General features: G+C 38.6%; 3 protein-coding genes across 8 annotated transcripts in view; 1 reads left to right on the top strand and 2 right to left on the bottom strand.

The window, feature by feature from the left end:
* Positions 1-723: 723 nt before the first annotated feature.
* Positions 724-5,919, bottom strand: ntpcr (nucleoside-triphosphatase, cancer-related). Its single transcript, XM_028008012.1, has 5 exons — positions 5,780-5,919; positions 4,155-4,317; positions 3,962-4,064; positions 2,406-2,615; positions 724-1,179 (listed from the first exon to the last, which is right to left on the bottom strand). The coding sequence occupies exons 1-5, from the start codon at positions 5,811-5,813 to the stop codon at positions 1,093-1,095; spliced, it is 597 nt and encodes a 198-aa protein (XP_027863813.1). The 5' UTR covers positions 5,814-5,919; the 3' UTR covers positions 724-1,092.
* Positions 5,920-6,557: 638 nt separating this feature from the next.
* map10 (microtubule associated protein 10) lies at positions 6,558-9,082 on the bottom strand. The gene has a single exon (XM_028005982.1). It carries the CDS (start codon positions 8,961-8,963, stop codon positions 6,672-6,674), a length of 2,292 nt encoding a protein of 763 aa, XP_027861783.1. The 5' UTR covers positions 8,964-9,082; the 3' UTR covers positions 6,558-6,671.
* A 1,441-nt stretch (positions 9,083-10,523) lies between these two features.
* The window catches only part of LOC114137938 (signal-induced proliferation-associated 1-like protein 2), a 115,132-nt gene continuing 111,924 nt past the window's right edge, over positions 10,524-13,731 (top strand). For 2 of the 6 annotated variants that reach the window (XM_028006813.1, XM_028006812.1), the window contains exon 1: positions 10,528-10,758. The gene's annotated coding sequence lies outside the window, so the exon portion shown is untranslated. Of the gene's footprint in view, positions 10,759-13,731 lie in introns of all 6 variants that reach the window. The other 4 variants (XM_028006815.1, XM_028006816.1, XM_028006814.1 and 1 more) reach the window with 3 other exon arrangements.

Raw genomic sequence — 13,731 nt, 5'->3', positions numbered from 1 at the left:
ATTCCTTTTCAAAATCACCCCTTTTTACTGATATCACCAAATGAAATCTAGTACAGGATTAGATTATGAGATAATATCCTAAAGTAAAATACTACACATCACCCTGAACACAAAATCTCCACTCCAACTGAAACATGGTGGTGGTATGTTTTTTTTTTCTTTTCAGGTACAGGAAAACCTTTCTGGCTGGAATACAAATACACACCACAGTTTTTAATTGCAAAAAGACAGAAAATTTGCACTTTTAAATCTCTACCTTGTGCTAGTCTAAAACATAAATGCCCAACACTGTTGTGTGATATCAAATAGTTAGAATAATATTGCTGTGAATAGAATTAGCATGCCAGTAATGAGAGTTTAAAACAATCCAACAAGACTAAAATATCACTGGTCTGCAGGATTTGAATGCATCATAGAATATTTTTCCAAATATTTTATGCAAGCAGTCTTTTGTGAATGTGATTTAGTGCACGTTGATACTGGGATGGTTCTGATTCTGTCCAGTAGATCTAAATTTGCTGTGATAATGTGACAAAAATTGGAAATGTTGTGCAGGTATCAATACTGTTGCAAGGTGCTGCATATTTGCTTCTATTCGTTTGTGGTGGCGGGTGAATAGAGTGCACATTGTTGCACAATTAAATATTGATTGATACTCCGTGAGCTAAAGCTCAACACAAGGCAAGGCTTCTGTCGGGAAGAATTAATAGAATCACCAGGGTCATCGCTTTGTGTGTTCCTTTATTGAAAGAAAACATCGGCTGTGATCATGGAAAACTTGAGAATAAAAAACTGAATAAGGAACAAACAGAAAACTAACTGAATATATTCCCAGTTGTGTTCCATCTCACAGTCAATTATTAAGTATGTAATCCATTTTGTTAAGAGAAACAAAAGAAATGATTATTTACATTAAACACATGCATGTGGCACAACAACTCTTCCACCCTCTCATCTTGCTGCAGAGTACAGTAGGTCACAACACCATTGTTAACCATGAACAGACTTACTTAACAGTCGGCTTGTGTGAAGCATATATGCATAGACACATGAGAACATTGACGTCAGCACAAACTGCAGGAAGATGTCCTTTCACTGGTTCTGGCTTCTGTGTTTTAAACACTCTTGTAGGGTTGATAGAATATCCTGCAGAAGAGCGTTTCTGTTCTCCTTTGACACCTAGACAAGAAAAACGAGAGTGGAAAAAACAATTAATATGACAAACACGGTTAGTCTGAGCAGAGGGAGAAAGCATACTATACAAATATCCATCAAGGAAATGAGACAACATTCTGCCTAGAGATGATCAAGCTGACACACAAGCACAAAGCAGCGACGTGGAAGGAAATGAGAGAACGCTTTGAACATTTCTTACAAATAAAAATCTTCAATTTGAAAACCAAAAAAAACAAATCAATTGCAGACAATTTGTACCAGAAGACAGCTAATTAGTAAAGAAAATCCACCTGCGTGGAATTTAATCTCAGTAGTACACCAATACATGGTGGTGGCAGCATCATGATGAGGGGATGCTTTCCTTCAGCAGGGACACAGAAGTTGGGACCAGTAAATGGAGCTAAATACAGAACAATCCTGGAGGAAAACCAGTTAGAGGCCTCAACATTTTCCTGTTTCACCATTCCCAGGGAAACATGGTGGTGAAAGCATCATGCTGCGGGGATGCAGTTCTTCGGCGGGAACACAGAAGCTGGTCAGAGCTGGTGGGAGTTTGAGGAAACCTAATACAGGACAATCCTGGAGGAAAACTTGTCAGAGGGCAGAAAAGACTTCAGACTGATGCGGATTAGATCAAATCCTACCCATGAGGAAAAATGGTGTAGTCAAATCCCAGACCGAAATCCAACTGAGAATCTGTGCAATGACTTGAAAATGTATTTTCCATCCAATCTGATTGATAAGATTTTTATTTGGACAAAAAAAAAACATAAACATGAAATAAAATCATTAAAGTTTGTGGTTTAACAAAACAATGAGACAAAGTTGAAGAAGTAAAACTGTCGCTATAAGACACTGTTCTCCTATCATGTCCACTATAAACCTCTTTACTGTCTCATAACCTGATTTGGTCTAACACAATGACTGCCACAGTACAGTGAATACTTTGCATGACAATGTCTGTAACTGAGTCCCCCGTTAGAAATTATTTTGACATTTGAGACACCCCTTTGTTGTTGAATCAGTCACGCATGATTTAGATTTAATCCGACTGCGACTGAAAGAGATAATGCGGGGTCGACCCTCCTGCCCTCCTAACACTAAGGGGATACAGTGTAAACACTGTCCTGTTGCTATTAGGGGAATTAACAATTCAGACACTGACCCAAATAGCTCCTTTTCTTTATGTTTTTAAACCAGTGAGCCAATGAAGTGATATTTTTACTTACAGTGAAGACCTTGACGTCCCTCCTGCTCCGGACCTCCTCCACCAGACCGAGTGGTTTACCTTTGGGGACAGGGATGGTGCCCAGGATTGTGCAAGATGAACCGTCTAAAGTCTGCCTCACCACTCTGATGAAGGCCTGACTAAAAAGCTCCATTTTGCCGATCTCATCGATGATGAACACCTTCCTGCTGTCCCCGTCTGCTGCCCCCGTCTGCAGACACGAGACCAGGAAATGAAAATTCACTGAGTGCAAAAACATGATCTTAATACTTGTCATAATAAATTTGGTGACTTATGATGTTTCTGCAGTCAATTATCCACTTGTTTTGTTTTAAAAATTTTTCATACTGGACGCTGAATTGTAGCAACCGAAATGATTTACAGTTAAATCACAAAATAGACGAGGCAACAGCTGGGATCCCTTAAAACTTTAGGACAAAAAATGTTAAAAACAGAGCAGGAACACAACAAGAAATAAAATTTTCTAAGTGAATTATTAATCATAGTTAGCATCAGTTATTTTACCCTGAGAATTAACTAAGCAAGCAACTGGAAATTTTGAAGTACAAAAGCCGACCCTTCTTTTGCAACACTTGCAAAAGTGTTGAAATCCTTTGAACATTTTCAAATTTTACAACCTGAAACTTCAATAAGTTTTATAAAAATTTTATGTGGCAGACAAAAAAAAAACTTCATAATTGTGATTACAAATAATAAAAACCTGCAAAGCCTGGTAAACATTTGTATTCAACCCCACTTTTAACTTTTAGTTTCTCTACAACTTACCACTTACCTGATTGCTCTGTTTGTTTCAATTTGTTCTTGAATGTTCTCCAACATTCAGATATCTTCCAGATAAATCCTCAGATATCTTCACAAAACAGATGGATTTATACTTAATTAAATTATAAATGAGTGTAATGAACTTACTAATCAGGAAACTCTTAAATTTACCCAGAAAATATGCCCACCAGACTTTTCAGATTTGTATTTGTAAAAAAAAAAACATAATTTTTCGTCCAATCAAAATTATGCTTTTACTTAGCATTTTATTGTATCAAATCCAAACAAAAAATTTTAATTAGTGGCTACAGCACAAAAAATATTCAAAGGTTCAAGGGTTATGAATATGAAAGTGGAAGGTAATGTATATCGGCACTAAAATCAACTTTAGATCTTAATTTACCTATAAAAATTTATGCCTACAGCATGTTTACATGACTTTGACAATGTTTGGGAGTCCCAATGAGCCACAGTGATTGCACATAGAGTACAAAGGAAGATGAAAGTGAACCGTGTGACGCCATGCCACAGACACCTTCTCTTAACATGTGTAGGCGTCACTCCAGGCTCACTTTACATGCGGGATTAATCACGGTCAGTGACAGCCAGACGGCACCAGCAACACTAAAAATGTCACTGTGGAATTTACATGCTTGCAAGCTTCAAATTATTCCATCAATTGTGAGGGAAATCAAAGGTTTGATGATTTAGAAGTGGGGAGGAGGAGGGTCTCATTTAAAAGATGAGTTTACAGGCCATGTGCTGCAGTCTTACATGTCTGAAGAGGGGAAGGGCCAGGCTTTCAAATGAAGGCAAATCAACCACATACTGTCCTACAGTGTACTCCCGTCTGCCGTGAGATGTGCCGGCTCCTTCTCTGCAAGACAAAATGAGGCGTGGGAGAATCAAAACGATGGGATGAAAAAGGCGGGCAGCTTGATAAGGGCGCTGTGGGTAAAACCTCCACCTGATTCTGGACAGGTGGCCCCTCTCTCCTGCAAGTGTGACGACATCAAAGCCGACCCTTCTACCTCCCTCCCTGACCTCTTCTGTGTAAAATCCTTCCAGTCCCACTCCGGATGACACTAAAGCTTCACAGGCTTTTTGGACCAGAGTGGTTTTTCCCACACCTGTGGGTAAAACAATAGACCTGGTATAAAAACATAGTAATAACATGATTCTACAAGATGTTTGTGACCATATAGGGTCTTGAATTTTTCTATATTTTTATATATTATTGGGAATTTAAGTACCAGCACACACAGTAGTGCTAAATTGTGAAACACGGCTAAAATACTTTGGAAAAAACTAACAAAACTAAGAGCCCAGTGCACTAAAAACCTCATGGTTTTTCCATCAAATATTGATTTCTGAACTCTTCCTGAGTTAAAACATTAGTATTGTTGTTTCTAAATGAATATGAACTTGTTTTCTTTGCATTATTTGGGGTATTAAAGTATTGCAACTTTTTTGTTATTTTGACCATTTCTTGTTTTCTGCAAATAAATACTACATTTTTGCTTGGAATTTCAGAGACATGTTGTCAGTAGTTCATAGAATAAAAGAACAATGTTCATTTTACTCAAACATAGACCTATAAGAAGTAACATCAGAGAAACTCACCATTTTAAGTGGTCCCTTAATTTTTTCCATAACTGTATGTAACATGTTTATAAAGTGTGGCATGAATTAGTATTTCATGACAGCCTATTAGAGTCGCTGTACATAAAAAAGGAGGAGTACATTTCCGTAAAAAATCTAATTAGTGTTAATTTCCTAGTCAGAAATTTGCTAGAAAAAAACTCTTATAGAAAACATTTTTATAGACAATTTCTATGATTAATCTCAAATGATCTAAGTTTATTCCAGCATTTTTTTTAACTTTTCAAACTCAAAAATTTCCAAAACATTTATGAGATTAATCTCAAATTTTCTGAGTTTTGTGTTGTTTGGCCATCACAGTATTCAGTCCCTTTTACTCTGACAACCCTAAACAAAATCCAGTGCAGCTCATTGCCTCAAAAAGTCACCTAATTAATTATTACAAAACAAGAAACTAGACATGACTGGTAATTTAGGTAAATCGTTTTAAAAGTGTGTTTACAACCAAAAATAGTAGCTTTAACACGTATTGAATTACTTACAATGAGGGACCACAATATTAACGAATAATCATACAATACATTTGAATTTGTGTTCAAATGAGGCTCGTTTGTCAGATTAAAAGTACCTTTTGGAAATAACCTTTAAACATGCATTTCATTATGTTGACGCAAATTTCTGTACTAAAACTGTTTTTTTCTATTAATCTAATAATGTATTCTAACTTCAAATGTACGATCAAAAACAATCAAAATTAACAGGAATGTGATGCATCAGTCTGTGTGTAATTTATTGATGGAGTTGCTGAAATAAATATACATTTCAATAATATTCAAATTCATTCAGACTGTATGTCTAAGAACTGAACAGCTAAAACGAGCTAATTAACAACATTAGGAGCGTTATTTAGAGTAACTCCGTCGGGCTGTGGAGTTAGAATAACTTTCTGATTCATGATGACTGACGGAAACACTTGGTGTTTTTATTTACCTGGAGGTCCGGTCAGAAAAACGTGTTTGAACATAGCAGAGGTTTCACCATGCACAGTGCAGCTGCTACAGACGCGCTTCCGTACACAGAGAATCCACGCATGCGCACTGCGTGTTCAACTTGACACCACCTAATAATAACACAAGTGTGAAACGGAAAACTTAAGTTCTCCAGGAGCTGATTATAATATCTGCTTTAATATTTAAAAATGGTGTAATGAGAAAGTCAAAATATAAAGAACTGTGCAAGACCTGGTATTTTAAAGACTAAAATAAATAATGAAGTTATTGTGTGATACATACAGTATATGTGTTTGTTAATAGCAAAATAAAATGTAGGCGGAAGAAATACTTTAGACATTTTGTTGTTGTACAAAACTTAAGAAATTAATACTTACAGTAATTTTTTATATGTTAGAACAAGTTGAAGTACTTCCAATGACAATGAATTTACATTATTTTACTCGAGAGTAGCAATACTTCATATTACTATATAATTAGTTAAAACTCACTTCTGCTGTTTAGTAATTGTGACTAACACAAGTAAGTAAGCAGTAATAATTCATTAAATAATAAATTAACCAGAGTTAATTATGCAGTTATGATAAATAGCAAAACCAAACAGAAGTGCTACTCTTGTCTGCTGTAAAGTCCATAAGGAGAATATAAGACATGCTAATATGAAGAGGGATTTTTCATCTTTGCTTAGAAAAATAACCTTTCATAGTTGTGATTCTGCTGTAACCTATACATAAATGTATAAACAAAGAAAGCAGAAAATGGTCACAAAAGCTGATCTTTATTCAAAATGTGTGAAGCATAATACAATATATTTTCCTCTTCAAGGGGAAACGGTATGCTTTTGGTCACCATGTCGGTGTCTACATGCTTTTTCACATTGTGTACCCTGGGAGTTTGCTGGCTACAAGTTCAGAGATATGTTGGTACTCCTTTCTGAAATCCAGTGATCCAACCTCATCCTCCAGTTCCTCCACTTCCTGAGCTTCAAAAGAAGATGTGGATTGTGCTGAAAATCCTCCAACATGGCTACGGTTCCTGGGTGATTTTTTCTTTTCATTTCTTGATACTAAAACACTTTCAGCACAAAAGCTTTGCTCCATTTTGTCACTTGCATTCACTTGGTTTCTGGAGCAGACAGTTTGTGAGGAAGATGGCTTCTTCATGTCGCAACTATCTGAGGAAAAACTGAGAGCCGAGGAGCGGGTGCGAGGTTGGATGATGTGTGTGCCCATCAGAACTTGGTGAGGGGATTTGATCGGTACTGGGTGGTGATCGGGTCTTTTATGGAAACCTTCAGATCTTGGATTAGAAATGTAGGAATCAGAACTGACAGGAGACTTTGGAGTGTTGGCTACTGAGGATTCATTACTGGATTCAAGACTGTCAAAGTCGTCTGCATAGTTTGCATCATTTTTATTATTACTGCACTCTGAAAACAAAGACTCTGGACTGTTGCTCCTGCTGCTTTGCCTCTCTATGAGATCAGGGACTGAAACTCTGAATTTGTCCCAGTCAGACTGAGAATCTGACTGATCCAGCTCGGTGTGATGCTTGTTCTTGTCTTTGCTCAGAGGAGCGCTGTCACTGTGCACACTGGGATTGGGGCTGGGAATGCATTTCAGCTCTTTCAGTGGATGAAAATCTTCAGAATCTCCTTGTGCACGACCGTCTTGGGCACCCTGCTGAGTTTTTGCTTTCAGAGTGACTGTTTCTCCTAGTGCAGAGTCAACAGTGAGACTCTGCATCACTGTCTCGATGTTTTCATCTAAGTTAGAGATTTTTTTGGACTTTATAGTTTTAGAGTTTGACTTTTCCTTTTCTTTAGCCGTCCTTGACTGTGTTCCACTCTTCCGTAACTCCATGCATTCACGTTTGTTCACTTTGAGAGGAGAAATTTGCTTTAGCCTTAAGTTGAATGTTTTAGTTGTTCCATACATGAGCTTCTTCCTTTGAGTTTTCCTGGATTTTAAGGGCTCTTTTTGGTTGTCTTTCCTCTTCACAGGGTAAACTATGGGTGTAGAGCAATTTCTGGGAGGAGGTAAAGGGTTTAAATTAATGTCAGAGAGATTTGTAGTTTTGTACAGGGACTGAGTTCGTGGTGAGTTTCTGTGATCGTCTGTAACCGGCCTGGTAATTCGATCCGGACTGGGATAAACGGTCAACTGTGACAGTTCAGCAACAAGAGCATTTAAAAGTGGGAGCTGCTGTAAAGCTTCCCTGAGGATATTTGTGTTGTCACTTGTTTCTTGGTGGCTTGGTGTTTTTGTAGCACGAGACATTTTCTGGTGTTCAACTTTCTTTTTATGCTCCTCATCCTCACAGATGGAATCTTCAAATGTAAAAGCTTCAGTACATAGATTGAGTAATCTGTAATCCTGATTTTCATTCCCAATTTTTGCTTGGGCGGTGTTACAATAGTAAAGATGAGGGGGGCAGAATGCAGCTAAATCCTCCTCAGTAGTGTTAGTATGACCTTCAGCACAATACTCATCTACTAGGATCGTTGAATCTCCTGCATCATTACTATGGATGCTAAACTCTGACTTGCTCCCTGTGGGAGAACACATGCTCCCTGATTTCATTTTCTCCTTGAAATGTTCTTGGTCTTGACCTCTTGGGGTACTTGTGCGTTTATACCCCCTCCCCTCTGTGATGTGTGGCAGTAAACTTGCTCCCAGACACACAAGCTTATAACTCAGGGATATTGCTCCGATCTTCTCCCCGGAAAGGTTGCATATAGCAACGACTCCCTTCCCTGTGTGAGCAGAGGGACTGGAAAGCAGCTTGATTCTGTCCATGACTTCAGCCAGAGATATCAGAGAGGAGCCAACCAATCTGGGGCTGCTATCCTCACTTACATCCAGCACCATGGCGTACAGGGGGGTGGCAGACAGATGGACGTGCAGAGAGTCCAGGTTCATTTTGAAGAAACAACACTTGCCTCTGTTAAAGGCGAACTCACGCTGTCCGTCCGGCTGCTTTCGCGCAGGCTGGTTAGAGCCAACACTCTCGGATCGGTGCTGATAAATTAGCAGCGTTGGGAAATCCAGTAACCGCACACCGAGAGCTATTCTGTCGGGGACTTTGCAGAGTTTCTCGAGTCGGATATAATCCACTAACAGCTCCAATGAAAACAGAGTCTCGGGATTGTCCAACGCCATCATAAAAACTGCGTGTTTTACGGCAATAACAAGTTGCTAACCAAACAAACTAGGCGCTAATCCGCTAGCGCTTCCGGCGGCTACCATGGAAACCAAGAATAGTCTAAGAAACATGACGTCATCACGAGACGCAGATATCTGGGAAATGTAGTCAAGAAAAAATAAAGTATATCATTTATTTTCTTTAAATATATTATTTCATACGACAGTTTTCGAGTGAAGATTTACTTAAAAGTATTTTTTATTGTCTTAAGTAAAATTTTAAAAAACAAAGTTGTAGGAATTCAGCAAAACAAAAAGTCGTGTGTTTTCTTTTTTAAAACAAGGTGCAATTTGTTGCTCACGTCCTCAAAGTAAAAGCCTTTTCAAGCCTCCTTTTGATTTATCTTCAGCTTTCAGTCTTCTTTGATAAGATCACATCAGCACCTCACATCATAACTTAATATCTGTCCACTCTACTTTATAAATGTTCACCAGACCTATCAGGACATCTTCTGTCCACTTCTCTTACTGGACTTGATGGGTGAAAAAAGAAATTCCTCTTCATTTTGTACTTTTTTGCAAAACTGACAGGTGCTGCACAAAAGTCTACCATGTTTTACTGTGAGCATATTATTATTTTGGTGCAAACAGTTTTTGAAAGTATGGTTTAAATGTTAGAACTATTTCAGACTGTAGCACTTCCTCCACAAAAGTTTGAGGAGATTTTTGCCAGGCCTGGATGTTTCCTTTGGAAGAAATTATCTGTTTTCCAACTTAGCCTATAGACAGATTTTGTCACCGAGATCCCATATTTTCTCCAGTTATTGACAACTGCTGTATGGATAATGCCGTAAATTTTTTGGTATTCTTCTGATGGCTGATACTTTTCTGCTATGAAATTATTTTGATCTTTGTAAAATCTCTGCAAATTAAAGGATGCAAAGGAATGAATGTCTGGGAAGTTATACGAGTAAAGTTGAGCATATTCAATAAAGCTGTTCAATAGAAGAAGACCAGATGTCTTCTTGAACTGAATCAAAACAATCTTTTTGGATCTATTAAACTTACTTTTCATTTTCCAGTTTTTTTATTGGCTGTAAGTACATCTGTAGTATTTATTCAAATATTAAAAGTTATATTTTCATTACCCATAAGCAGGAAAATCATGATAATTGACAAAATAAAGGCTTGCGAACATCAATCTCTTTGTAATTAATCTGAAATGTGGTTCACTGAGAGAACTGAGTTACTAAAGTAAATCAACTTTTCAATAATAGTTTAAATATTACAATATTGTGCATCCTTTTAAAATAATGTGCCATTTTTCTACATAGTCCTTGCATCAAATCAAAAACAGCAATATGAGGATTTCTATTTATTCGGTTAGTTTGTTGGAGCAACTTTCCTTCACTTCACCAGATGGTGACACTGTGGAGCTTACACAAAATCAAACATCCAGACAACATTACTTTGTTTACATGACGGCCTCATTGTTTGCATTTAGTCTGAAGTGTGGCATTAGTCCCCATCAATATCAGCCTACATATGTGTAGAATAATAACACAGAGGACCTCTGGATGAGTTTTTCCCAACGTGGGTGTGGGCGGAGTCTTGCCCCCTCGTTTGCGTGTTGTCATCGCAGAGATAGGTGCTGGAGTGGATGGATATCGCTATGGTCCGTGTTACTTCAGTCTGGAGGCTGGGACTGAAAGTGGGAGATGTTGGAGCGGCTGCGGCTGCCCCTGCTGGTTTCTCCCACCTCTAGGATAACTAACCCGGGTTAAAAACGGAGACAGGACGCTGCCCACACTATAAGGTAAGCTCTGACTGTCCTTTTCTAGTTCTGAAACCACCAGTAAAGTGGGGAAAAGTGGACTCTGTAGGTGAAAGTAAGGAGCGAAATGGTAAGAGAGTGCAGCGGAACTGGTGTAACGGTGGACACAAAGGATAAAGTTGCGCTGAGACGCTGAAGCTGTTGTAGTGTTGGCGACAAAAATCAAAAATAACAAACGGACACCATGTTTAAACTCTCGTCTATCTATAACCTGTATATTTGTGAGCACGGCTTATTATAGGTCAGTCAAACTTGATCTCTGTTTGGTGGTTTATTGAGACACATGGAAGGACACGAAGGGCCAGAACAAATTATTTCCTTGATTGTATTATATTAAATGTTGACATTTGTTGATGGAGCCAGAAGCGTGCGCGCGTGCGTGCTTACGCGCGCCTGAGCATTTTTTTGAATGAATTTATTTGGTGTATTTCTCCCATGAAAGCGGTAGGGGGCGACAAAGCCGTCATTCACCACCTGGTTTTGTTCTAAAAAAGACAACTCCACATCTTCATTCACACAGGTCGTGTTTAATTTTGCTCTGAATTTTGTTTTTGTTATATATTTGTTAAAAATGATTATGTAGTTGCATTGGTTTTGTCCTAGGTGGATATTGCATGTTTTTATCTATTTCTTGCCTGTATGTTCAGACAAAGAACACTTTCCCCTAACGTCACGTTTGTTTGGATTCTCCACAAATAAAAACCGACAGTCTGCATGTACAATTCATATACAATCTCGCTTTACAGCTGGCTCCTTCTGGAGCCCATTCAACTCAGACTCGCTGCACGGTGTTCCCCTCTGGGAGATTAAGTCAAATATTGTTTGTCTTCCAGCTCCATATCCTTTGCTGTCTTCCTGCAGGAAGTTTAGCCTTTACACTAACAAAAAAATTCCCAATAAAAGGGGAAATAAAGAGGCCCCATCTCCATCTGGAGGAAAGCAGTCAGTTTTAATCTAAGATTTCTTTGCTTAATTTTCATTCCTTTGATTTATTTCCCCTTTTTTTCGCACAGATTTAGCAGAGTTCTCTCTATTTCTCCTGGAGAGCTCAGATCAATGTGAGAGCAATATTTTTCACAGGGTTTAATGTCTGGGAAAGATTAGTTTTCTGTGGGGCTGTGCTGAGTTAAGTATAGGCACAGGAGTGTTTTAATATCGCTAAAGCCTCTCTGTAGCCTGGAATAGCGTTCAACATTTCTTTTCCTTTGACTCTAGAAATGGACTGGCTGAACTCCAGCTACCGCAAGTTTGCTTCTTAGGGAGGCAATATTTCAAATGACTGTTAACCCAAATGGCTGTAAGTACATCTGTAGTGAGGTGTGAGGAAATCTGCTGTTACTGTGGATGAAACTTTACCCACATACACATTGATTTAAATCACTGTACTTGGGCCTATGTTTTGTTTTTTTAAACTGGGATTTAGATGCCTGTGTTTTGTCAACTGCACTGAAGGGAATATCAGAATAAGAGGGTTTGTATAAGAATCGGAACCTTTTATGAGTCCCTGAGGGAAATGTTGTTGTTATAGTTGCTCAGTATAAATGTACATATGAGGAATCAGAAAAACAGCAGGAGCTGCTCAGTGGTAGCATTGTTGCCAGTGTGGTGTCTTTCTCCATGGAGCTTGGATGCTCTCTTAGTGTAAGTGTGGGATCTCTCCAGGTACTCTGGCGTTCTCCCACAGCTTAAAAGCATCACTGTTTGGTTAATTGGTCTCTCTAAATTGTCTTTAGGTATGAGTGTGAGCATAAAGGTTTGTCTTGCAGACAAACTTGCAAGGATAAATGAATGGAAGATTTAAAAAACGGCATACTCTTAAACGAATAAACTCTCCAAACTCTTGTTTTTAGCTGAACAGTAAACAGCTTGGGTGGGAATTTTCTTTTGGGAGGAATTGTTCCGTTTTCTAAAGCAAGCTCATAGAACTGCAGCAAAGACTGATTACCATGGGTCTATAGGATAACTGATTTGTAGTGTAGCTTTCTGAATTCTGCTGGGTGTTTGTATGCAATTGTACTTTTGTTTGATGAGAATCTCCACATGGGATGAATAAATGGAAAAAGCCCCTTATAGATACTTTTAAGAACGGTGGTGGATCTATGATGCTATGTGTCTCCTAAGGCTAGAATGCATAAACTTTTGAAATGCAAGATTTTAAATAAAAATCTGCTGGGCCTCTTATGGTGCGCTCGCACCAAATGCGTTTTGAGCGTCAGGCACGTCTGGTTTACATTCAGAGCCTATGTGGAGGTGGGTCGAGGGTCGTGGAGGCACGTTTTGAATATATAGCGCCGCGGCGAGATTTTAACCGTTTTGAGCAGTTGCCCCATCCAATGCGTCCAACACACGCATCTGACGTGCCCTCAATGCGCCTCCACATAAACTTTGAATGTAAACCAGACGCGCGAAATGCTGGTCTTTATTCAAAGTGTACATGCATTGAACTTGAAGCATCAGACGCATTTTTACACACGCAACGCGTTTGGTGTGAACGCACCATAATGGAAATTTGAAAATGAGTAATTATTAGGTCTTTCAGCAGAAAAAGGATCAGACACATATGGTCATATAAACATAGAAATGGTTCATCAGACACTAAATAATTCACTTCGATACCCATCTCAGTCATCCCCAGACCTTAATCCTATAGAAAATCTGTATGTGATCCTAAGTAAAGAGTCCATAAGGGAGGAGCCAGGGCCAGAGACTGTGCAAAGAAGAATAATCCACAGCAATGTGTGATCCAGTCTCGTAAAATCCTACATAAGAGAAGCCAAAGTGCTACCTGATATGCCTCTTTACCAGAGGTATCCACTGTGGAATTGGTTCAAGAAAATAAAATAATAAAGACAAGAGTTTGTGCAATGTGGAATAAAAAATGCAGTTTCAGGAAACCCATCTCTCTAGCTGGCAGCAGCTAGAGAGAGACTTACTCAGCAGCCTCGGTAATGGCAG

This window comes from Xiphophorus couchianus, chromosome 22 (assembly GCF_001444195.1).
Source record: "Xiphophorus couchianus chromosome 22, X_couchianus-1.0, whole genome shotgun sequence".
Classification (NCBI taxonomy): domain Eukaryota; kingdom Metazoa; phylum Chordata; class Actinopteri; order Cyprinodontiformes; family Poeciliidae; genus Xiphophorus; species Xiphophorus couchianus.
The sequence above is the reverse complement of the archived record's forward strand: the minus strand, read 5'-3'. Positions and strand labels throughout refer to the sequence as shown.

What these genes read in the sequence shown, in the direction of transcription:
- ntpcr (XM_028008012.1), bottom strand. Translation starts at nt 5,813, where the DNA reads ATGTTCAAACACGTTTTTCTGACCGGACCTCCAG. An exon ending in TTTTCTGACCGGACCTCCAG is followed by an intron (nt 4,318 to 5,779) that starts GTAAATAAAAAC and finishes TTTTACCCACAG; the next exon opens with GTGTGGGAAAAACCACTCTG. An exon ending in GGGACGTCAAGGTCTTCACT is followed by an intron (nt 1,180 to 2,405) that starts GTAAGTAAAAAT and finishes TTTCTTGTCTAG; the next exon opens with GTGTCAAAGGAGAACAGAAA.
- map10 (XM_028005982.1), bottom strand. Translation starts at nt 8,963, where the DNA reads ATGATGGCGTTGGACAATCCCGAGACTCTGTTTTCATTGGAGCTGTTA.